General features: G+C 51.5%; 1 protein-coding gene and 1 pseudogene across 3 annotated transcripts; one reads left to right on the top strand and one right to left on the bottom strand.

Annotated features, from left to right (window-relative positions):
- On the top strand, nt 1,425–2,094 carry LOC102177122 (annotated as a pseudogene).
- On the bottom strand, nt 4,142–24,522 carry LOC102172960 (cytochrome P450 4B1-like). Of its 3 annotated transcripts, none has more exons than XM_005678499.3 (12): nt 24,307–24,522; nt 11,650–11,791; nt 11,431–11,475; nt 10,744–10,871; nt 9,800–9,924; nt 9,368–9,519; nt 9,107–9,213; nt 7,655–7,845; nt 5,822–5,955; nt 4,978–5,042; nt 4,765–4,877; nt 4,142–4,399 (listed from the first exon to the last, which is right to left on the bottom strand). In XM_005678499.3, the coding sequence occupies exons 1-11, from the start codon at nt 24,484–24,486 to the stop codon at nt 4,791–4,793; spliced, it is 1,356 nt and encodes a 451-aa protein (XP_005678556.2). In that variant the 5' UTR covers nt 24,487–24,522; the 3' UTR covers nt 4,142–4,399; nt 4,765–4,790.

Raw genomic sequence — 24,722 nt, 5'->3', positions numbered from 1 at the left:
ATCTAGGACAGGATACAGCTCTTTGCCTTTTCTGCATCTAAAGCTACAATTCTTGCATTCCTTGACTCCTGGGCCCTCCTCCCTATATGAATCCAGCAACATCTTCAAATGTCCCTCTGCTTCTGTCTTCACATCGCTTTCTCTTTCATCAGGACCTTTATGATTAGATGAACAACTCAGATAAGACAGGCTTCTTCTGATCTGGGGATGAGGACGAAGACACCTGCGCAGCCATTGCTGGACCTGTTAAGTCCTGTGTGACTACCATCGGCCTGTCCCCCGCTCTCTCCCATGTGTGATGGGTCTTCCTGTGTATCAGTCATGTGGCTTCCCCTCTCTCTCCCTCCCTGATATAGACAGTGTGTGTCTTCTCTGAAAGGAGCTGGATGAAACAGAAGAGAGAGGACGGGAGGGAAGATAGTGGAGAGGAGGGGAGATGACATCTGCTCTGTGGGGCTGGGATCCCAGCAGGGAGAGCATGTCTGGCCCCCCTGCAGCCTCACACTCTGGGGTCCCTCAATGCCCACACCCTGCCTGGCATCTGAGGCCCCCATGACAGCTGAGGCAGGGGAAAGGGCTCATCTCCAAAGGCTCAGAGGGAAGACGCTCACACCAGTACCTGTCGGGGAAGGAGCCTCCTTGTTGTTCTGCGGTAGCTTCCTCACCGCATCTGTAGAGGGGCCCAGCCAGCACCCACCCTGTGCTGAGCAGGGAAGACTTTACAGACTTGGCCAGGCACAAAGGTCTCCTTCACCCCAGAAGAGGTTTGAGCAGAGCCCAGCCTGGCCAGGTCACCAGTCCTCTTCCTCACAGGCAGGGCCTCAGATTCCTTTGAGGACAAGAGTGGGTGGCTAAATTGGAAGGCCTGGGAGGAACCAGCTGGGCACAAGGCTTGGCTGTTGGGAGCAGATGTCAGACCCGAATCCAGGACAGCTGGTGGCACCTTTCCACACAGGACAGCACCTTGGAGTCCCTGGCATGCAGCCTGGCCACTCTGAGTGAGGACCGGCTTCTTCAGCTCTGCCATTCCTGGAGACCATGTTGGGGCCTGTCCTCCTGACCCTGGGTACTGACCAGAACCAGGCCCTTTGCACTCTTCCTCCAGCCTTTCAGCACCCAGCCCTGCTCTCTTCTGGTTCTGCACACAGGTCCTCCTCCCTCCCACCCCTGCCCTTCCTAGACCAGTGTCCTGGTGCCAGAGGAGACCTCCCGGCAGCCCTGTGCTGTGCTGTGATGTTGCCATGTGCCTCCTGATGGGGCCTCTCCTCAGCCAGTGCCTGTGGCTGGGACCTTCAGACCAGTAATCCTCTCTCCATCTCCAGGTTCCTAGGTCACCGGGCTAGTTCATTCTGCTTCTAGAAGTGACCAGGGGAAGGCTTTCTTCTGCAACAGCGGTGGGTCACACTCTCATTTGCTCTCTTTCTATGGCCATCTTAGTTCTGCACTCCCCATATAAAATACCTGGGGAAGCCACAGAAAAATCCCTGCCCTAGAGCAGAAGTTGCCACAGTCCCAGACTGAGACAAGGTCTGGAACAGAAACCAGAACTTGGGGAACAGGATTCTACGCAAGCAACCACATAAGCCCAGCTGGCAGCAACAGCTGAAACTGATGAAGAACCAGTCAGGAAAGCAAAACAGAGCTGGAGTGAAAAGGCACAGAAGGCTATGTCCAAACTAGGTCTTCACCAGGTTACAGGGGTTACTAGAGTGACTATTCAGACATCTAAGAATATCCTTTTTGTCATCAAGAAACCAGATGTGTACAAGAGCCCAGCTTCAAATACCTAGATAGTTTCGAGGGAAGCCAAGATCAAGGGCTTAGCAAGCACAATTAGCAGCTGCTGAGAAATTCAGCATTCAAAGTGAAGCTGTTTCCAAAATTCAGGAAAACACACAGATTCCAACTGTACAAGAGGAGAGTGAAGAGGAAGAGGTTGATGAAACAGGTATGGAAGTTAAGGACATAGAATTGGTCAGGTCACAAGCAAATGTGTCAAGAACAAAGGCAGTCCAAGCCCTGAAGAGCAACAGTAATAATATTGTAAGTGCTATTATGACATTAACAATAACTATTTGACAAAAGGACCTTTGTTGGTGCTTCAAAAGAGTAACTGCAGCTGACTTTGAAGTTTGTACTGTTTCTAACATTAATAAAGTTAAAGCTTCTTGTTGGATTAAAAAAAAAAAAAAGTGGCCAGGTAGACACTGTGTTTGACCAGGAATGGAGCAGTAGAGTTAGCTGGGTGTGTCCTAGGCAGGAAGTTTGACGAGTCCCCTGGAGTGAAGTGGCACAGAAAGGGTCAGTCTAGTCACTCTCAGAGTATGGGGCGACAGGAACTTTTTCTTCTATGTGGCCAGCCATGAACATGAGTTGTAATCACAGGATTTTACAGGCGCTGAAGAGAATGACTAAGAAGAGACCCAGCTTGCTCCAGGCAGTAGGAAAGACGCCAGTTGCATCCATACTCCTACATGCATCTGCCAGGAGTATGGATACAACTGGGGTTGTACATATCATATACATGTATCAACTGGGGTTGTACATAGACAGACATCCCTGTGCAACCTCAACTATATGTGCCCCTTACACACTCCACACTCTGCTCACACACATGCGCACAAACCCTGGATCCTATGAGGCAGCAGGATCTCTTTGGAGAGCTGGTAGGATTAAGTGGAATTCAGCTTTGGTGCCCACTGGTCCCCCAGCTCCCCTCTCACAGGGACCTTCCCCATTCCTTCTGCCTCCAGAGCTCTCACAGGCATGTGCCCTCAGAGAGAGATGCAATTCTACCCATGAAGTCTTAGTCAAAAGAGGGCAGAGTCAGGTTCCTTCCCTTAGTGTTTAAGCAGGATAACAGCTTCTTCCAGTCCTGCCTCACTAGCCTCCTGACAATCCAGGGATCAGAGGAGTAGTCAACTCTTAGACTTGAGCTCCACCCATGGGTCAGAGATGGATGGTACGCTGAGCTCTGCTCCCCAGGGATGCCTACTGAAACCATGTCTTCACTTGTGCAGAGAAAGTTCTGTCCCGGACAGAGGGGAAAGTGGGTGGCATGGGAAGACACTCTGGTTGGGCCTCAGCATCCCAGCCTCAGGTGAGCAAGGAGATCTGAGTCTTGACAAGGCTTTGTAGGAGTGAGCTTGAAGCCCATGGCCCAACTCCCAAGGCTATGACCTTCTTCTCAGAGGGCAAGCATCAGCAGCAGGAAGGATGTGTCTCCAGGTGGTCTGTCCCCAAGGCAATATAAAGACATCCCCAAGTCCCAGGGCTAGAATTCCCCCTCTCTTGCCTCTCCCCTGGAGCCCAGTTCCCTTCCTTCCACACCTGTTCAGTTCCTGGATTAAAGCCCACTAATGGCTTTAGACTTGAACCCTAGAGGTGTATATGCCCCCAGCCATGAGGCAGGGACTATTTTGGGAAGAGCACTAATTCCCCACGTGGCCCCAGCCTGAGTCCTTCTCCAAAAGTCCCTCTTTGCACCCTCATACCTCACCCTGCCTTAAAGCCTGATTCAAGCACCATCTCTTCCAGGAAGCCACCCTTTAATGTCACTCTGCCACCTTCCTCAGCCAAAACTCACATGCCCAGGGCACCAGGTAACAGTGATACAGATGCTGATGATGGCAGGAGTGCCCCAGAGACCCATCTCAGAAGGGGCAGAATTTATACCCATGAAACCATAGTCCATATTCCTCAACCTCAACAGTGGTTACCAAGGAGTTTTCTCTAAAAATTCATTCTTATGTGTTTTTGATTTAAGCAGTTTTTCCTTATGTCTGTTATATTCCAGAAACATACATACAAAGTTAAACAAAGAAACAGATCTTGGTGAAGGGCGCAAGCCCCGAAAGCCATCTGTATATTGTGTGGAGTGGATGAGTGTGTGGTCATAACCACTAGTCCCAAGGCACAGATTCCATGTGAATGCTGTGTAAATTTCAGAAAGATGGACAATTACGGGAGATCAATAAAGAATCTAGAAGCAAGTAGTTATTCAGCATGTTTGTTAAATGAATGAGTGAGCTCTGGAACACATGTGCAGTAAGCATTTATAGACATACATGTTTACATGGCATTTCCTATTCTGCTTCTAGTCCATAAGCCTACAGGAGACAGGGGAACACAGCTAGTCTACAGCCCAGCTTGGAGAGGGCAGCATCCAGGAAGAGGCCACAGGTTGGGCTGTCTGGGGCTCTCATCTCAGCATAGCTACTTCTCAGAGCCCGGCCCCACTGGCTTCAGATGGAGGTGGATGCCATTCTTGGAGCGCAGGACCAGCTGGGGCATCTGGATGGGTAGCTTTGAGGGATCCGGGGAAAACTCAAAACGGAGCAAGCAGAGGGCTGTGACCACTTTTACCTCGTTCATAGCAAACTGCTGGCCAATGCAGTTCCTGCAATGAGCAGCACAAAATGACATCAGGCTATGAGATGTCCAGAGTGATAAAAACTAGCGCTCTAAGTGTCCAACAGAAATCATTCACTATGTACGGATGAATCGTTGACTGATTGATTGGCCTGGGCTTCAGAAACAGATCTCGGGAGCATAGTGAGGGTCCCAGACTAGGTAGGTTCACACTGTGGGTTGCGACTTAGGGGTCTCTCTTGGAATGACTCACCTGCCAAAGACAAGAGTATGCTAATGGTAGGAAGAGGGTCCCTCAAACTTCCCTCACATCAGGGTCACCGCACACCCAGCATGGCCCTCCTCATCCCAGAGTTCCCCCAAAGGATGTTCCATGACATCCTCCATCCTCACCTCTGGACAGGGACGTTGGGATCTCCTTACCTGGGCCCAGCAGAGAAGGGAATGAAGGCAAAGCTGTGGCGTCCGGCCACATTCTCAGGAGAAAAGCGTAAGGGGTCGAAGACCTGATGGGACAGGGCTTGCTTGAATATCTGCCAGGTCCCAGGGCAGGCTGACCCCACAGAAGCCCACCCCTTCTGAACTCCAAGCCCAGGGATGGCATACCTCAGGGTCAGTCCACACTGTACTATTCCTATGGAGGGCATAGATGTGCAGAGAAATCAGGCTGCCTGTGGGCAGAGCAGAAAACTGATGAGCAGACAGTCCTGGGACAGCCAGGCCCACCTCCTCACAGGGTCAGAATCCCCTAAGTGGTGCCCCTAACTGAGCACCAGTCCCTCCCTGAGCACTGCCAGGGACAGAAAGTCCATACCCACCCTCAGCACATCAAAGTGTGTTGGTCAACAGCACACCTACTCCCCACAGCCCCAGCACCAGCTGTAGCACCTGACACAGACACGTGTAGAACGGAAAAGGAAACGAGGACCGCACCTACCCCACCACGAGGACAGGCAAGGACTATCACCCACTTTCTGCTTCCTATTAACTGACTCTCAAGGGAAGTAGTCATTCAGAATATTGTGCCATCAGCAGTAACAACTACCATTCACCGGGCGCTTACTATGTGTCAGATCCAGAGTCAAACGCTCCTTACAAAGCCCCCACACACAGTTGTACAGCTTGTGCATTGCACTGCATCATAGTCTAAGTGAATGGTGCCTCCTGAAGCTGTCCAGGGAGGGCACAATCTGCTTGGTGGTACATGACAGCCCTGAGGAACACTGCCTCTTTAATCCTGACCACAGCCCTGTACGGCAGGGACCCTTCTCACCCCCAGTTCACAGGAGACAGAGCAGAGGTGTAGATGTTGGTGGATTTACCCACACATTGTGGAGCTAGGACTTTGATGCTGGCCTAACGCAAAGCCTGGTCTGTTCCCCTCTGGTACAGGGGTAGAGAGAGCACCCCCAGGGACTCTGGCTTCACCTCGAAATCTACCCCATCCCACCTGCAGGTAGAGAGCGACCATCCACAAAGTTGACAGGCTTGCTGAGCTGGCGGTACACCTGGGGCACAGGCGGGTACAGGCGGAAGCTCTCCTTGATGCACATGGTCAGGTAGGTCATCTCTGCCAGATCATCCCTGCCACAACACAAGCAGGCCTTTGTGGACTGGGGAGCAGCACAGTCCTGCAGGAAGGCAGGCCCAGCCAGAATCCCCACTTCACTGCCACCACACATCAGGGAGTCAGAGGGACGCAAGCGCTCCAGTGTTTAGGCCAGACATGGAGTGGACGCACAAACTCAGGGGCCTGGCTCCACTTTTCTCCATCCCTCCCTCATCTTCACTGTTAGGAAGGGAAAGCACAAGATCCTAGGGGTGTATGTGCTCCTGGCAGTCAAAGGCAAGGTCACTCTTTCAGTGTCCCCCAGAAACCCCACGAGGGACAGTTCTTTGGGTTCTGCTTCATTCCCCATGGAGCTGGAATGGCAAGGGGTAGGGGCTGACATACATTAGCCAAAAGAAGTAATAAATGTCAAACAATAACGAGCTTGGAGGGGGTGAGTAACTACGTATAGATAGATAGATGGATAGACAGATAGATAGACAGATTGACATTTCCATTTTGCCACTAGGAAGTTCAGACTTCAAATGTGCTCCAGCTATAACGACTGTGCAACAGCTTACTACAGAGCCCCAAACTCTAGGGTTTATTCCCCCGGTCCTCATTTTTCATTTGTGTTCTACATTGAATATGTCCTTTAAGTTGCTTCAAGATTGAGATGGAATAAAATGAAAATTAAATAAATGTTTCAACTCCCTGCCTCCAGGCTGTGTTCACACTGTTCCCCAACCCAGAGCACCCAGTTCTCCCCTTTAGCCTTTCTGAGCTTCACACATCTCTTTAGAAACCCACCCCTTTTGATGCCTCTGTTCTGAACATGGGGCTGCTCAATCTTACCCCACTCTGTGGTTTTCTCTAGCTTTGTGGTTCTGCAAGAACCAGGTCAGTATTGGCCACTCACCCTCATCCTCCACACTCTTAACAGCGTCCGGCACCTGGCTGGACCCCCTAGGAGGTTTCCAACCTCTGACCAGTAAAACCACATCCTTCAAATCCCAGATTCTGGAATTCTAAGTCAGTCTCCCTCAGTGAGTCTAAAGTTTCTTCCCTCAGCTGAGCATTTTCTGTGGCCCCTGCTGTGTCCTATCCCTAGGCTGGAGGTAACACAGGAGTCTAGAGAGAAAGGTGACAGGACTCGAAAGCCCAAGGGGCAGAGGCCGGGAGAGGCGGGGCAGAGGGCACATGCAGGAAGCGGGCCAGTCAAAATTGCCAAAGATCATCCTCCAGAGAGAGGTCAGCATCAATCAGTGTCGTGATAGTGAGCTCAAGCTTGAATGAAGAAACAAACTAGTTGTAAGTTTCTAAGTGATGAAGTTGGCAACAGCCTTTTCTCCTTCATCAGAGGAGTCTAGAGGCTGCACATGTCCATCTAAAAGCAGGTGGGAGGGAATCAGCTCTTCCTGCTACCCCAGCTCTGTTCATCCTCAGTGTTCAAATCCTTTCCAATGCTCCCTGATCTATCTGGGAACCCAGAAGGCCACCAAAGGGAGCCAGCATAAAAGTCAGCCTCTTGACCACCTTTACAAGACAAGTCTGAAAATGGTCTGCGGTGAGAGAAAGCGCTCGGGGCTGTGTCCACGCATAGCTTCCCCCCAAAAGCCACAGCTCTGGAGGGGAAAATGACAAGGGCTAACTGCCCTCTCCTGGTTTCCAGGATGGCCCTGTAGGCGCAGCTCTTCCCTGGGACCGACTGGGCTCGCCGGCAGCCTCACTCACCACTTCAAAGAGTCCCGGTCCCCAAGAATCTCTTGAATCTCTTCCCGACAACGACGCTGGTGCTCGGGGTACAGGGACATGCAGTAGAGAACCCATGAGATGGCGCTGGTGGTGGTGTCATGGCCTGCGAACATGAATGTGTTCACCTCGGCCCGGAGGTCTTCATCCGATAGCTTGATGCCTTCTTCATCCTGAGTCAGGAAAGCACAATGGGACAGCCCAAGGCATGTGAGGTAGGTTCCAACAAGGCCTCACAAGAGTAGCTGTCAAATGAAGGTCTGGGAGAGGGAGGGAAATTCCTTTTCAGACTAGGGGTTCGAAGCGTCCCCTTGATTCCTATTTGTTCCCCCAAGGCCAGCTTGGAGGACTCCTATTCCAGGAAGCCTTCTTTGATTCCTCTGGCCAAATGACTTGTGACTTTACCCAGCACTATCGGTTTGGCTCCCCTGACACACACAGTCCCTTCTGGAGGAGGAAAAGGTCCTTGTCAACATCTGCCTCCTGTCCCTGCCACCTGACTGTGAGAGTCAAGAGGCCAGGGCTAGTGCTTTCTCAGTGTCTGCATCCCTAGCTTGAGAACTAACCCAGAGCAGGGCTCAGTGAGTTTGCGGAGTGAAAGGACCAACTGAATGAGTGAATAAATGACTGTTGCTGCGGGTGCTCAGTCACTTCAGTCATGTCCGACTCTGTGCGACCCTGTGGACTCTAGCCCACCCAGGCTCCTCTGTCCATGAGATTCTCCAGGCAAGGGTACTGTAATGGGTTGCCATGACCTCCTCGAATGAATGAATGAGTAATGTATAAAGTCTAAGGTTTTAGGTTGCTAAGATTCTTCAGAGTCTGCGAAGGCTGGAATTGGTCTTCTATTTCATGTAGACCCAGCCTCCCTGCCACTACATCTCTCCCCAGCACCACACCAGTCACCTTCCCACCTCTGAGCCTTTGCTGATGTATACCACTGGACAAGGGCTTCCCAGGTAGCTCAGCTGGTAAAGAATCTGCCTGCAATGCAGGACACTCCAGTTTGATTCCTGGGTCAGGAAGATCCCCTGGAGAAAGGATAGGCTACCCACTCCAGTATTCTTGGGCTTCCCTGGTGGCTCAGACAATAAAGAATCCACCTGCAATGCTGGAGATCTGGGTTCAAGCCCTGGGTTGGGAAGATCCCCTGGAGGAGGCCATGGCAACCCACTCTAGTATTGTTGCTGGAGAATCCCCCATGGACGGAGGAGCCTGGCGGGCTACAGTTCATGGGGTTGCAAAGAATCAGACATAGCTGAGCGACAGAGCACAGCACAGCACCACAGGACAAGAAACAGGTCATATCTGCTGGGGAAAGAGGGAAAGATGCTTAGCAGCCCCACTGCTGTCCAGGGAGCCCTGTCTCAGGAGGACAGTCTGAAGACCCGTCAGGGACACATTCTTAGGCAACGTGGGTGACTACGCACTCACCCGAGCCCCCAGGAGAATGTCCAGGAAGTCCAGGTGCCTCTTGCTCTGTATCTTCTCCCGCTCTTTCTTATCCTGGAGGGCTGCTTTCCGATCCCTGATGACCTGGTCTGGGCCGGGAGCACGGGGTGTCACTGCCTGGGGACCCACCCTCTACCCAAAAGGGGAAGAGAGGTCCTGCAATGGGAGGGGTCCCCCAGGGGCCAGGAGGAGCTAGACCAGAACCTAGGCCTCCTGTGGGTGGGCGGTGCAGGAAAGGCCCACCTGTGTGGTCATGGGCCACCTGGCAGGCCCGCAGGAAGCGGCGGCCATGCGGGGTGAGAAAGTAGATGAAGTCATTGTGGTACTGGAAGGAATCGATGCGCTGCTGCATTAGCAGTGTGAGCTCGCTGACCGCCAGGTAGTAGTTGTTGTCCCTGCACAGTGGAGGGAGGGAGAGATGCTGAGACCCCGACCTGCAGCAGAGCCCCCGCACGAGTGGAATCCAGCTCCAAGCACTGTGCTCTCTGCCCGTCCTCTCCCCACCATCAAGCCTCCCATTAGAGCCGTGGGAAAGGCCCGGCTCCACCTGAGCTGAGGCTCCCTAGAGCAGGACGCCCCTCTCCTCTCAGACCAGGGCCCAGGAGTCCTGTCACCTCATACACCCTCGGAGCCAACCTGGGTGGAGACTGTGGTCAGCCCTGAGGGCTCCCTGACCTGTCATTCAGGCCGCTGGTTCCTTTGCCAAAGGTGCACTTCATAAGCGAGTCCAGCGCCATGTGGCCCACATCGCTGAAGATGTCAAAGCTCTTTTGCTCACGAGCCTTTTTCTCCCACTTGTCCTAGAGCCCAGAGATGGAAGGTGATGTAGGGGAGGGGGCCCACCAGGCTGGATGGCCCACCCTGCCTGCAGGAGCCACCACTGTCCTCCCCACACGCACTCCGGGTCCCTGGCCTGGCCTCCATCCTGCTGTTATGAGTGGAGAGTGGGGGGTGGTTCAGGCTCAGAGGGCAGAACCCACAGGCAGCCTCACCCAGCACACAGAGCCAGGGCAGCTGTGTATGAGGGAAGAGGAGGGCCAAAGGTGGTAAGCTCCCCAGCACAGTCTGTGTGCATCAGGCCTGCAGTGATCCTGGCGGGTGGGGAGGGGGTAGTCTCTTGCAAGAAGAAAGGCTAGCCCAGGTAACCTCAGGGATTATCCAGCTATAAGGCTCTGAGCCTAATTCTTGACCCCTGACTCCCAGCATCAATTTTAGACTTACTTTCGATATTATTTCAGGCAGTTGTGCTAGGCCAAGGATGAGGAGACACTTTTTAGATATGAAAGGTCTTCCTAATATTCTCAATACAGGCAGCCCTCCAGTCTGCTACAGTAGGAGCTTTCCTGGGGTCTTGCAGAGGCCCTTTGATGTGGGAAGAGGGAGTGCTGGTCTCCCGGTGGAGACAAAAGCTGGGGCTGTTGGGCAGCTTGGAGCCTCAGCACGTTGTCAGCACACGGCCAGCAGTAGGTATCAGGCAGAGCAAGGCTTACACTGCTGCTGCAGGCAGAACAGGGCCTCGGGCCTCAGCAACTCTCCTCACTGCCCTCTCCTAGGAAAACCTGGGGGCAGGGGTCTGGCCCTGCAGCACAGCCTCCAGGAGCCTGGCACAGGGAGCTCACCAGCATGACACGTGCGGACTCGGCAAACACGGCCACGTAGGGCTTCAGCACATCATAGTGGAAGCCAGGTGTGAGCAGCTTGCGATGCTGGAACCACTTAGGCCCTTGGAGAACCAGCAAGCCTTTCCCTGGGGAAGGCATGGGAGAGGGACGGCTGGTCAGTTCACACAATCCTGCCCCAATCCTAGCAACCTGGGATCAAGCACACACCACCCCGCCTAACCCCACTCCCATCCTCCTGATCTGCTGGGCATCCAAACCCAGGTCTGCCTTTCAGGTACCCAGCCCTGCAGCCTCTGGTGACACCAGCCTGGGTCCTGTCCTTCCACACTCCTTTCCTCAGGCCCTTGCCCCAGCCAGCACCACCAATAAAAACTCCTCAGATCACCTGTAGTGCCACCTCCTCCAGGAAGCTGTTCCTCACATTAAAACATTGCCCAGAGCCTTTGCCCTGCCTGCCCAGGGAGGAGGACACCCTGGCAGGACAAGTTGCCTGAGCTCCACCTCTCAGGCAGCCTGGAGTTCTCCTGCCTCCTCCTCTCCTACTGAGCTTAGGGTGGCAACTTGGGGCCAGGTGGTCTGGTGGATGTAGTAACCATAAGAGCGGACACTGGGCAAGGAGGGATCAGGCAGGGAAGGCCCCTGGTCATCCAGCACCAAGGACAGGGAGGGCAAGAGCCTACTCACCAATCCACTGGAGGAAGAAGTCATACACATCTGGTGCCTTCGGGTCTATAAGAGAAAGAGAAGCTTGGTCAAACGGGGACTAGGGGAATCCTGGAGGATGTTTGGTGATGAATAGGGTGAGGACCTGCCCAGACTTAGGGTGCAGGCCCAGGACCCCTCCCCACATGGCACCGAGCCCTCTGCTCTCAGGAAGCTCCAACTTCTTCCAGGAATCCTCACCTCCTCGACTGTATACAGCTTTGGCATATTCAGGATCATAGATGTTCAGGAAGCCAAGAAATCGTCCAAGCCAGAGTTGGTGGGCGTAAGGGAACTGGTGAGTCCAGTACACCACCTTGTCCAAACCCCCAGTCTGCTGGATCTGAAATAGCAACAGAAGGCCAGGCCACTCAGGAACCCAGCATCACCAGCCAGGCCAGCAGGGAAGAGAGGAGGTTGCCCGGGAAGGTGCAGGGAGCACCCCTCCCTCCTCCTGCAGCCCTTCCCCCCCAGCCAGTCACAGTCCTACACATCTCTGGGCTCAGTCCTCTCTCCAGCCCCAGAGCCACTGCTCTAGGTCCAGGCCACGCTTTATTGCCCCTGGGTGAGCACGGCAACCCAAACTGGCCAACTTACTTCCATCTGGTACCTGCCACCAACCTATCTCCACTGCAGCCAAAAAGAGGTTTCTTTCAGCATCAAAGTTTTCATTAGAAAGAGAACTCCAGCTTGTTGTTCGATACACCTCAAAATCACCTCGATTCCACCCCTAAATCATGGGGCACTTTTTTTTCTTTAATTGAGGAAGTACTCTGTGCAGGGCACTGTCTAGATGTCTCAGGGGAATGAGATAAACACAGTCCTTCCCATGCACTCTAGGTGGGGAAGAGTGATAATAAACAAATAAACAACAAAGTGAAATGACTGCAGACAGTACTAACAAGGAAATAAGCACAGCGCTGGGAGAGAGTTAACAGGGAGACCCTGCTGACATAGAGTGACCCAGGATGGACCCTTGTTGGCGAGGACATTCAAGGTCAAACTGAAGGATGATACTGGAGCTGACCGTGTGAAGAGTAAGGGAAGAGCACTCTAAGGCAGAGGGAGCAGCAAGCAGTGTCTAGAGTAGGGAAAAGTATGGTGTCTCCCAGGAGCTGCCACTAGGTGGGGCAGTGGCCTGTGACGAGGCTGCAGAGACCAACTTTGGAGGTTTTTCTAGCTACATCTACTCAACCAGAGCTGCCTTATGTAAGTGGGGTATATGATAAATACCTTTCCAAGACGTGCCTTTTTTATTTAAGATATTTGATGGCTCAGACAGTAAAGCGTCTGCCTGCAATGCAGGAGACCCGGGTTCGATCCCTGGGTCGGAAAGATCCTTTGGAGAAGGAAATGGCACCCCACTCCAGTATTCTTGCCTGGAAAATCCCATGGATGGAGGAGCGGGATAGGCTACAGTCCATGGGGTCGCAAAGAGTCAGACACGACTGAACAACTTCACTTTTTTCACAGTGTTTCCAACAACTGCCTAGTATTCCATTTCAGGGTCATACCATTATGTATTAATCCATTTCCCCCTATTTGGAAGGAGCCTTTTAGAAGTACACTTTAAACTCTCCAGTGGCCTGCCCATGAGTTAGCACCATAGTTTGGGAGACAGTATAGTAACAACTAATCTTCATTAAGCACCTGCTGTGGGCTAGGCCTTCTTCTAAGCACCTTATATCTTGACTCATCGCATCCTCAAAACCATTCTTCCCATTTCAGGGAAAAGTGAAGTTGTTCAGTCGTGTCCAACTCTTTGTGACCCCATGGACCATATATATCCCACCAGGCTACTCTGTCCATGGGATTTTCCAGGCAAGAATACTGGTGTGGGTTGCCATTTTCTTCTCCAGGGGATCTTCCCAACCCAGGGATTGAACCCAGGTCTCCCACATTGCAGGCAGACCCTTTACCATCTGAGCCATCAGGGAAGTAAGAGGAGCCTACGTCCAGAGATCTGAGGTTGCTTCCCAAGAACTCACAGCAATCTTTGAAGCCTGACAGACCTGGGTTTGAATATTGATTTCTCCTATTTTTCAGATGTGTGAACTCGGGCAAGTCACTGTGACATTAATGAACACACAAGGCAGGCATGTCATTAGTTGAGGTCCTGTGGATCCTGGGCAAGGGAAGCCCTCGACTGACTAGAAGTTTCCTCTCCTTCAAACCTTCTCTCCCATTCCCAATATCTTCTTCCAAGCCTCATCCCTGCATCTTCTGCACACATCCTCCTCCTCAATGCCCCTAAATTGCAATAAAGAGTGTGGTCTGAACACGCCCTGAGATACTTTCAACTGTGGGAAAAGCATTCACCAAACCTTGTCTCCTGTTACAAGGTAAACTGACCCTTGTGTTACACTCTCCAACCCATTCCCCTGGAAACTTGACAACTGCAGAATATCAACTGTGTTGCTAGGCAACATAGCTATGGCCAAATGAACCCTGGGAGGTAAATAACATCTGGACTGGGAAGAACCATGAACACCTGATGAGAGCACCATGCTTTGGGCTTCTCTGCGTGTGGTGACTCTGGTAATGTGCATGACCTTGCAGGACCCTTGGGACTGCTAGTGGACACAGGGATTCGGCGGGACTTGGAGATTCAAAAACAAGCTTGACCCACATCCAGGATGAGGAGCTTAACTCCCTGCCTTTGGCCGGCCCCTGAGGAGCAGATAGTGGCTAATGGCTATGTGGAGGTTGTGAAGAATGCCTGATGCTGCCTTGCTGGCTGGCTGCCAATATCCTTGGAGGAGACGGATGCTAACTGTGCCTCTGGTAGCCTTGTGAGTCTGAGTGCTTGAAACTAAGTTGACCTCTTGGGGTGTGGCATCATCTCTGCACATTTGTTATGTACCATTACTCGCTCTTCATATATCCTCTACCCAAGAGAGCCCATTGATGTTTGGTCTGTACCTTGGCATCCACCCTGAATGACCTCTCCAGGGACCTCTCTAACCTTCCACCAGCTGACGTCTCTGCCTCCTCTGGACCTCTCTAGCCCTACCAGGGCCTTACCCATATTCTGCCTTGTGCTATAATTGCTTTTATCTAAGACCCCCAAAATTTAATAAAACTAACATTTGACATTCACTGAACATTTGATGTGTTCAGATACTGAGCTAATACTACATGCAAATTCTTTTATTGAACTCTCAGAAAATTCTATAAGATAGGCATCATCATAATTCCTACTTCGGAGTTAAGGACAAGTCAACTATGAGAAGCTTAGTCACACGGCTGGTTAGCAATAGACCTAGGATTCACACCCAGGACCCCTGACCTAACCCCACCTGTGGACCGTGAGTTTCCCAGAAGCACAGATCATGTGTGGGGCATGCCCAGATCACTATGGAGCTCAGCAGGGGGCCCTGGATGCAGAGTATACTTGATAAACAGTGTGCCAGATGAACAGAATGAAAAAGAAGCTGACAGAGAAGACTAGAAAGGAGGGAGAAAGCATACAAAGCATCTGGCTAGTCTAAACATTGGCCAGAGATAGGCCATCTCATGAAAAACCAGTCCAAGTCTCACTCAATCTGGGGAGTCAAAGAAGAAAGGCCACCATCAGCACTTCCTGCGTGGTAAACAGTACGGCAGATTTGTTTTTGTTTTCCCAGATGACCCTAGCCTGCCTGCTATATGGCTAAAGTCCAGAGTCACTCCTCATTTCCACATTCTTTCTCACAACATAGGGGATGGGAGGGGACAGATATTATTGTGTATCTCCCGTAAGTCAGGAGCTACGGGAGTGAATTCATAGATCACTTCAGGTACCTAATATAGAACAATTATTCCCGTCTTACAAATGAGAAAACTGAGGCTCAGAGGTGTGAACTGACTAGCATTTTGCTTGTAGGTTAGTAGTGCTCCAACTCGGGTTCAGTTCAGTTCAGTTCAGTTCAGTCGCTCAGTCATGTCCGACTCTTGGCGACCCCATGGATCGCAGCACACCAGGCCTCCCTGTCCATCACCAACTCCTGGAGTTCACTCAAACTCACGTCCATCAAGTCGGTGACGCCATCCAGCCATCTCATCCTCTGTCGTCCCCTTTTCCTCCCGCCCCCAATCCCTCCCAGCATCAGAGTCTTTTCCAGTGAGTCAACTCTTCACGTGAGGTGGCCAAAGTACTGGAGTTTCAGCTTCAGCATCATTCCTTCCAAAGAACACCCAGGGCTGATCTCCTTTAGAACTCGGTTTAGAGCCCCGCATTCTCTTCCCCACACTGAAATCTGTCAGGGTTGCTGTATTCAGCTGTATAAACTGTACACTGCGCAATCCTAGGGCGTGCCATTCATGACAAGGCCTGTGCAAGGACTGGCCCAGCTTTCCCTCCTTGTAAAGTTTCTTTTCACAGTCCTCACCCACTCAATTAATCCATGTTGTATCTTTCAGGAAACAACCTTGAAGAACACAGGACATTTGAAAATTTAGCCCCAGGAATCCTTGTCTAGACCAAGCTGCTTCCCCCAAAGGGGGACTGGGCTTGGCTGCTTTGGCCTCCAGCCAATCATCTGTGGTTTTTCTAGGGTTCCTCTCCTTCCAGGCCGTCTGTAGGGTCCAGTGTAATCTCCCCATAGAGTCTTTCCCCCTCTGCCTCTGAACTCATTATTCTGAGCTCAACCCAGGGGCGTTGTAAGAATTTCACTGCCCTTGTGAACACAATGTCCAAAAGGTTACAAGTGAGCAACATAATCTCTGCCGATTAGTAAAAGGGAACCTTCCTTCTGGTGTCCCCGACCTCTTTCTTGCTTCCTTCTTATTTGGTATCCCTGGAAATAATTCTTTCCTCCTGGGTCCCTCTTATTTTTCCATCTGTGCTCCTGGGTTTTCCTTGCTGACTTTTTGATCACCAGAAAGGACTGTGCCCTTTCTCTCCATCCCTCTCAAGTTCAATTGACAGGGGACAGGAGAGGCTTAAATCACAAAGCCAGACACAATCTCAGGGTTGGAAGGAACCCTTGGCCGATCTGGTTCATCTGTGCCTTATTTTTCCCCTCATTAGCTGTGAGTGTCCCCCTGGCCCGCAGCATCCCCACCCAGGATGGGAGATTTGACCTCATGCTGACACGTACCACACGCACAAAACATACACAGCCTGAGCAAGCCCTGCCTCCCCATGCCCAGATTTCTTCTGCATGCCCTTGATCACCCCTGGAGCCTGGCAGGAGTGAGGATAGCTCTTGGTACCTGGCCCCACTAGTGGAGCGGCAGCCCCATCAAAAGGGCTGGGGCATCCTCTCTCGAGGGGTCATGGCTGCCTGGCTAGCTTCTCTGGGTTACATAACTGTACATCTCAGACCAGTCCTCAGATGACCCAAGTTGGGACGCCTACAGGACTCCAAGGTCTAGGCCAGCTTGTTTTTCTCCAAAAGGAAGGAAACAGGAAAAGAACAAGTCGTGGAGATAATTCACTGACCCTGGCTCCAGAGCCACATGCCGCTCCTCCTCACGTTTGCACCCGTTGTAGACATCACCAAGAATAAACAGGAGGGAATGGGAAAAGCAAGCATGGGCACCACTCTCTTCTCTGCCTCCTCAGAACTGGAGGAAGTTTTGCTCTGAGGAGTAGATCTGAAAGAGATCTTAACATTGCCAAACCACAGTCCTTCTTTACAGGTGGGAATGGTACATCCCAAGGACAAAGAGAACCATTCCACAGGAGTTGGGCCGACTGGGATTCTGCAGAGGCACTTCCTACTGCCCCTCTTGTTAATGAGCCTGCCCAAGTCGTCAGTCAGTTGAGCCAAATCTCAGAGGGTGAGTGTTCAAGAAACAAGATACCCACTTAGCCAGTCTGCTGCAGCCACAGCTCTCCCACAGGGAACAAGCAAATCTGTTCACAAAATGGGATAGCAGTTCAGAAAAACACATTGTTAAGGAGGGGAGGGGATGGGCTTTCCCCTTCCTCAGCCTGCGGGGCTCCCTTGAGGCAGGTCATGCTGATCTCCGGTTCCCAGGACCCAGAGTTGCCTGGCCCAGCTCCTTCACAATGTGGGAACTTCTGCCCCCAGAGCTCAAACATCTCAAGCAACCAAGAACTTACTGCTTTTCAAAATGTAGTAGTCCCAACAATCTTTGGATCATCTTAATTCTTACTTCCCTGGCAGTCCAGCACTTAAGACTCCCCGCTCCCAGTGCAGAGGGCACGGGTTCAATCCCTGGCCAGACAGGGAGCTAGGATCCCCCATGCCACACAGTGTGGCAAAAAAAAAAAAAAAAAAAAGATTAAGAAGTTAAATAAAATAAAAATTAAAAAACACTCTTTAGTCACTGAACTAAAACCTGCCAGATTGTGACCTTCCCCATGAGTTTGCAGTCTGCTCTCTGGGGCTACAGAGGCTTCTACTGTCCCTTGGGAGTTGAGGGTCAGATCCTCCTGGGTCTACTCTCCTCCAGTATGGACATTCCTAGATGCCCTTGGGTGCTATAGTCTTCCCCACTCCATGGGCCCTGCCCTGCCCCCGACACACACCAGATTCATGAGCACCAGGATGTTTGTGAGCCCCAGGTAGTGTTAAGGACAGCAAATCTGTATAGTCAAAGCCAGAGGGGTTGGGAGTGCCTAACAAGAAGAAGCAACAAAAATTGAGATGAGGCAGTGTCCCTGAAAAAAAAAAACATGAAAATCAGTGAAAAAAAAAAAACACTCAATTTACACAAACTCTTTGGAGATTCAACTATGAGGATGAGCAGGGAGCCATGGGGAACTTGGAGGAAGGGATCTATGCATGATGCTCCAAGGAGCAGAGAAATGGTTCCCCCCAACTCTAGAGACGAGTAAGTGACTTTATCCTCCATCTTCCGTTTCAGAGACAAGTGCAGAGACAATACCGCACATGTATCTGTGGATGTATGCGAATACATAACGCATGGAAGCAACCCCTGGCTCAACAGAAGGAGCTTGGGAGGCTTTGGATGAGGTTGACACAGGTCACCTCGACTCTTCTAGTACCACATATTGGCTGGGAAGTATGATGGGCCTTGCTCGATGGCCCACAACTCGCAAGTCTAGGTGTTTCAGTCCCACAGCCTGCATATGTTCTGCCTGCAACACCTGTCTCTGTCTTCAGCACCAAAGATGAACTCCAGCACCAGGAATAACCAGGTTGGAGCAGAACACAGGACGCAATCCAACACCTAAGAAGACAGAAGGGCAGATAGCCAAGAGGCACCCGGGAGTCCAGGGGAGTGCAAACATTGGCCTTCACCCTGTGTGAGTGACTTTGCTGCCCAGAGTTGGGTCTCCCAGGGATACACTCATATATTCAACAAATGGGCATGGAGCACCCACTCTCAATGCCAGCCGAGGTGCTAGCTCCTGGGGACATAGTGTGGACAGGACAAAGCCCTGCCCTCCCCAAACTTACTTGCCAAGTGGGGAGAAAGAAAATCAACAAGAATCAAATAGATCAGGCGTACAATTTCAGGTAGTGGCAACTCTTGGAAGAAAAATAAAGCAGAAAAGAGGGCAAGGGTGCTATTGTAGACGGGATTAAAGGATCAAGGAAACACTCTCTCAGGTGACATTTGAGCAGAGATTGGCAGAAATACCTTCTAGAAAGCCTCATATTATTGGCCAGAATCTGTCCCTCTAAAAATTCTTTTTCCTCAGCTATCCCTCCACCCCTCTGCTCCTGGTAATGCAGTCTTGCTCTGCTTCACAGAGAAAAGTAGAACCTATCAGAAAAGAGATCCCTTAAAGTCAGCTACGAGACCTGAAGAACCACTGCCTGTTCCCAACCTTCCCTCCTATTCCAGTGGAGGAGGCATCCAGGGCTTGTCCAAGGCCACTCCCTTTAGATTTCAACCCGCCCCTCGGGTACCTCATCCATCAGTCCCCCTTCTCTTGCCTAACACAGACCCCACCCTCTCTACCATCTCCTTGCCACTTGGCATTTAAAACATGTTCGAGTCTCTTGCCCTTGACCAAACAAAGCCTCCTTTGGCTCTGCTCCCTCTTCCAGCTAACACCCCATTGCCCTCCTCCCTTCATAACCCAGTTTCTCAAATGAGCTGCCTCCTTGTTTCCGCTTGCTCCTACCTCGGCCCCCACCTCTCCAGCAGTGATGGTACATGGTCAGCTCCCCTCTCTCTCTTGAGCTCTCTCCTGGCTGTCCTCCTGCCTCTCCTGATGCCCCATCTCAGCAGCTCCTCACTTATCACTTGTTAATCAAAGACTGAGGCTCCCCAAAATCTAGCCTCTGGTCTGCTCCCAAGCTGCACCTTCTCCCTGAAGGCTCTCACCTACTCCCGTTGCTTCCTTTGCCATCTACTGACTGGTTCCTAAATGGACCTCTCATCCCAGCTTACCTTTCTCCTGAGCTCCAGAAACATGACCAGTCATCTCGTGGATTTCTGCATAACATCCTCCTGGCCTCTCAAACTCAGCATTTCCGAATATGAATATAGCATGTTTGCCCCCCAAATCTGCCCCTCCTCCCATACCTAGGGATGGAAACACCATCCATGCTGATATCAACCAGAAACAAGGAATGATGCTTTCTCTGAGATTTATGTTAATACTGAGGGAGACGCCCTGTGGCGGCTGCCCCTCTCCCTTGCAGATCCACCAAGAGACTTTTACATTGGAATCAGCTAACCAGAATTCAGAGAACCCCAGCTGTTCTGGGGTTGGGGGCTGGTATGGGGAGGAGGGAGGTCCTGCCATGAAACACCCCAAATCCAGAACCTAAGGTTCCCATACCCAGACACTGACAGATGCTGTTAACCCCTGAGCCCCCACTTCCTGGGTCTCAAATCCCCACATTTCTACACGTAGATAGACACAGAAATTGATTCCTCCAGGTTATATAGAAGTCTTGTGGCTCAGGGGTCCTTTCTCTCTTTAGGTGACTTTGCCAAATTCTGCTCTGAGTCAGCTGTGTTGATGCCACAGTCTAACAAAGCTCCCAGAGCAATCCTATGTCCCCCTTCTCCTTGGTACATGAAGGGAGTCTCCCTGACACATCTCATATCTGGCCGCAGTGAAGGCATCAATGCCTCCTCTCCCCATGCCCACAACACCAAGACAGCCTGCTCTGCCTCTCACTTCCCTCATCCAGCTGGCTCACACCATCAACACTGCCTCAGCCTCCACCCTGCTCTCCCTGCCTCCTATTTAGTCTCTGCCAATCTAGTCTTCACCCAGAAGCTAAAGTTTATCTTTCTACCACCCAAATCTGAGCTCTTCACTCCCTTGCATGAATCCACTCCCTGCTCCCCTGTTGTGCTCACAATAAAGCCTTTTGACCTGGCCCGTGAGGTCCCATGTGATCTGTCTCCAGCCCCACTTCAGTCTTATTTTCTCCTCTTTGCCCTCACTCTCACCCCTCCAGAAGCACAGAACTACCTACGCAGGCACATATAAGACCTTGAGAACCAAACATCTGTTGAACAAATTAATTTCTTGAACACACAGTGCTCTTTCTGGCCTCTCCCTCTGGTATCATAGGTATCATCTTCCTCCCTTCCTTTCGCATTTTCATGGGCTGCAACGTCCAGATTCTTCTCAGCCTCGGCACAGTGACCCCTCCCTGGGCCCTAGGATCTGGAACCGTGTGCTGTGTTATCTCTCTCTTGCAGACTGGGTTCCCCTAGGGCCTGGCTCTAGTTTTGTTTCTTCCTCCTCTGGCCTCAACATAGGGCCAGACCCAGAGTAATTGGTCAGATAATGCTAGCTGCTTGGGAACAAAGGGACCTTATCTGGCTCCTGAAGACTGGGTTGATTTAGGAGGAAGGAAGAAGATGAAGAAAGCAAGTGCTTCCTTGTGTTTCGCAGCAAGAGTCTGCCTATGATGACTGACACATGATGTCTATCTGCGCAACAGTTTGCAGTGTATCTCTACTTAATCTCTGTTGATCCTCTTCCAACCCAGCAAGGTAAAAAGGTTTTTCTCAATGTGGAGAAAAGGAAGTGGAAGTACAGAGAGGAAGCATGATGAAGGCCCATGATCAATGTCTGCTGCTGCTGCTGCTAAGTCATTTCAGTCGTGTCCGACTCTGTGCGACCCCACAGACGGCAGCCCACCAGGCTCCCCCGTCAATGTCTACTGAGTGAAAATAAGCCACATCCCCAGGCCAGCATTCTTCACTAACCCACACATGGTCAAGGGAACCATCCCAGCAATGAGCAGGACCAGGGAAGAGGGCCTTTACAGTCCCAGGAGATCACCTGTCCTGGGCTTGGAGCTGGCATTCTCCTTTCTCTCCTTCCAACACAGATTAGAGCCTCGGGCCCCTCCCAGGGGCCCCAACTTTCAGTCAACAATATGGCTGAGCACCTATTATGTGCTGGGTCCTCTCTGGGCCCCCACCTCAAGGTGACGCATTCTAAGAATTGAGGGGGCTGATGGGTAGAGGACAGACTATAACTGGAGGCCAAGAGGGGAGGAGTGAATCCTGATGGACATCTCTTCCAGCCCCTGCGGCTCTTCCTTTTACCACCAGTCCTCCTCCTTCCTTTCCTACTTCCATCACCACAAGGCCCAAGAATCAAACATGCAATTACTCTGTACAGACTGGTCATGTCCTGGATGAAAAGGCACAAATCCATTCAGCTGAGAGCAGAGGTGCCAAGCCCTGGAGGAATGCAGGGTGTTGGGCCTGCCATGGTTCCCCAGGAAACATTTGTTGTGTCTGAGAGAAACCACCCCTCCAGGCCTTGCCCACCCTTCCTCGCGCCAAGGCCCTTCAGATACTTGTGTGAGAGCCAAGAGGCCAAAGCTAAGTTGTGTTCCAGGTCCTTAATACATTCTCAAGGTGAGGGCAGGAGCATCCAGGGGAACGAGGGCAGACAGCACTGATACGGGGGTCGCGGAGCAAGGTCTCTGTCCTAGGAAAGCCCACAGGCTGATGGCAAATCCAGCTTTGATGGAGGCAAGGAGAAGAGGAGGAGACACGAGAGGAAAGCGATTGAAGGTTTCTCTAAATGCCTCTTTCCCACATTAGGGTCATACCTCAACCTTCCCATGAAGAGAACGTCCCTGTACTTAATACAGCCCCTCCCCAGATAAATCCTGGTCCCTCCACTTGTCTTCTCCATCATTGTCTCCTCTGCTGATACCCTGCCTCACTCTCCTATGCTCACTGTCTGTTCATCCAGTGATACCTACTCTGGTGAGGCTTGTGCTGTACCCTGAAGGGAGAGGGAAGAATCAGACCAGATCTCCATGGTCAAGTGGGAAAGATGAACATGCAAACAGAAGATGACAACCGTACAGGACAAGCACTGAGATACCAAACCTGGGGCTGATGCAAAACACTGATGAGGCACCTGGTGGCAGCGAAGGCTCTGGTGTCTGTTTTCTCCCTAGAGAGTAAGCTCTTTGAGAGCAGAGCCTGGGTCTGATTCATCTTCCAGAACTTTCTGTCCTTTTCTGGGTGTGTCTAGGATACAGGTATGTTACTAGGCCATCCTAAAGTGAAAGTGAAGTCGCTCAGTCATGTCCAACTCTTTGCGACCCCATGGACTGTAGCCTATCATGCTCCTCCGTCCATGGGATTTTCCAGGCAAGAGTGCTGGAGTGGATTGCCATTTCCTTCTCCAGGGGATCTTCCCGACCCAGGAATCAAACCCGGGTGTCCCACATTGCAGGCAGACACTTTACCGTCTGAGCTACCAGGGAAGCCCAGGCCATCCTAAGACAGTTATTTGTAGAGACTTATTCTTGCCTGGGCTTCCCCACTGGTTCAGCAGTAAAGAAGCCGCCTGCCCAAGCAGGAGACACAGGTTCGATCCCTGGATTGGAAAGGTCCCCTGCAGGAGGGCATGTCAACCCCCTCCAGTATTCTTGCCTGCAAAATCCCATGGACAGAGGAGCCTGGCGGGCTACAGTCCATAGGGTCACAAAGAGTCAGACACAACTGAGCGACTAATCACATTCTTGATCCCACCCAGAGGTAAGGCTTATCCTGAGTGTCAGTCATGAAGGAAAGGTAATTCCCTAGACTCCTGGGAAAAGTTTACTCAGGACATAGTAGAAATCTAAATTCCTCCCTCAAAACCTTAACCTTTGGCAGCTATACCTACTTTCCCAAGCCTGGCTGTAGATCAAAACACTTTGGGGAAGTTTTTAAACTCAGACCCCCTAGCTCCAAAATGTTAGAGTCTTCAGGGCTCAGGGGCCAAGGAATCTGCTCCTCCCAGTTGATTCCAATGCAGCTGTCCCTTTCTATGTGTTCAGAAACCTCTACTCTAGATCCTCATGGAGGTAGGAACTAAGAGCTCTTCCTGACAATGAGTGCTAAGGGTCCCCACTACCCTGAGATAACTGGGAAGGATGAGTCAGAATCTGAACCCAGGAAGATGCCTAGCCCCTGACCCAGTTCATAGGCATGGCAGGGAGAACTCCACCTCTGGGAGCACCAATTTTTAAATGGTTCAACAGGTCTCTTAGGTGAGAGCACTTGTCCCTGCCTTCACTTCCGTTTTCTGCCCTAAAAAGGGAGTTTTTTACAGTGGACAGAACAAGAGGATACTGGTTAAGCTCTAAATAAGATTGCCTAGTTGGATCAGACTATCCAGGAAATTTTTTTCCCCAGGTTATCCCTGAGTCCTTAGCAGAGCTCTGTCTGAACCTTGGGCCTCAGAATGATGGGGAGGAGTCTGTGGCCCTTCTGAGTCCCAGCTTTTAAATTCCACCCCCATTCCCCACCCTCACCCGAGGCAAGCTTGGAAAGTGAGAGTGAGGGGAAGACCCATTGGGAAAGATGAACAGGAATCACGGCTCACAGAACCCCATTTCTCTGCCCAAGCATAGGATCTCTTGCCGTGGCCCCCAGCAGGTTAGGCCAGACTCCCAGAGGGAAAGGAGGCTGGTTTCTTTCTCTATCCTCTGCCCAGTCACTTACCTCGAGGGCATGCCCAAAAAGCCAGTGGGTAGGGGGCCCTGAGAATCTGTCCATAGCTCTGGCTAGCATCTGCCTCCGCAGCAGCAGCCGAGTGAGCTTAAGGAAGACTAAGACTGAGACCAGCCCAAAAGCCCACAGGCTCAGGTGGGAGAGACTCAGGGAGAGCAAAACAGGCACCATGGCTGGAGTCGCAGTCGCCCAGGTTTCTGCCTGCCTCCTACTGCCCTCAAGTTCCCTTATACTATGAGCCCAGGCACCCTGCCAGCTCCCACTCCAGCCACACCCTGCAGTCAGCAACAGCCCAGGCTGGGCTGAGCTTCACGGGCAGAGACAACAGTCCCCAAATGAACAAACAGAGGAGACAGCCTGGCTGATTTCTACCAAAACTCAAATGAAGAAAACTAGATAGTGGGCTT

The sequence above is a fragment of the Capra hircus genome, chromosome 3 (assembly GCF_001704415.2).
Source record: "Capra hircus breed San Clemente chromosome 3, ASM170441v1, whole genome shotgun sequence".
NCBI classification, from domain to species: domain Eukaryota; kingdom Metazoa; phylum Chordata; class Mammalia; order Artiodactyla; family Bovidae; genus Capra; species Capra hircus.
The sequence above is the reverse complement of the archived record's forward strand: the minus strand, read 5'-3'. Positions and strand labels throughout refer to the sequence as shown.

Excerpts from the sequence above, each read along its gene's own strand:
- LOC102172960 (XM_005678499.3), bottom strand. The coding sequence starts at position 24,486 with ATGGTGCCTGTTTTGCTCTCCCTGAGTCTCTCCCACCTGAGCCTGTGG. Across the intron at positions 9,925-10,743 it reads AGTCCGCACGTGTCATGCTG|GACAAGTGGGAGAAAAAGGC; the intron begins GTGAGCTCCCTG and ends TCTGGGCTCTAG. Across the intron at positions 9,520-9,799 it reads ACCAGCGGCCTGAATGACAG|GGACAACAACTACTACCTGG; the intron begins GTCAGGGAGCCC and ends TCCACTGTGCAG.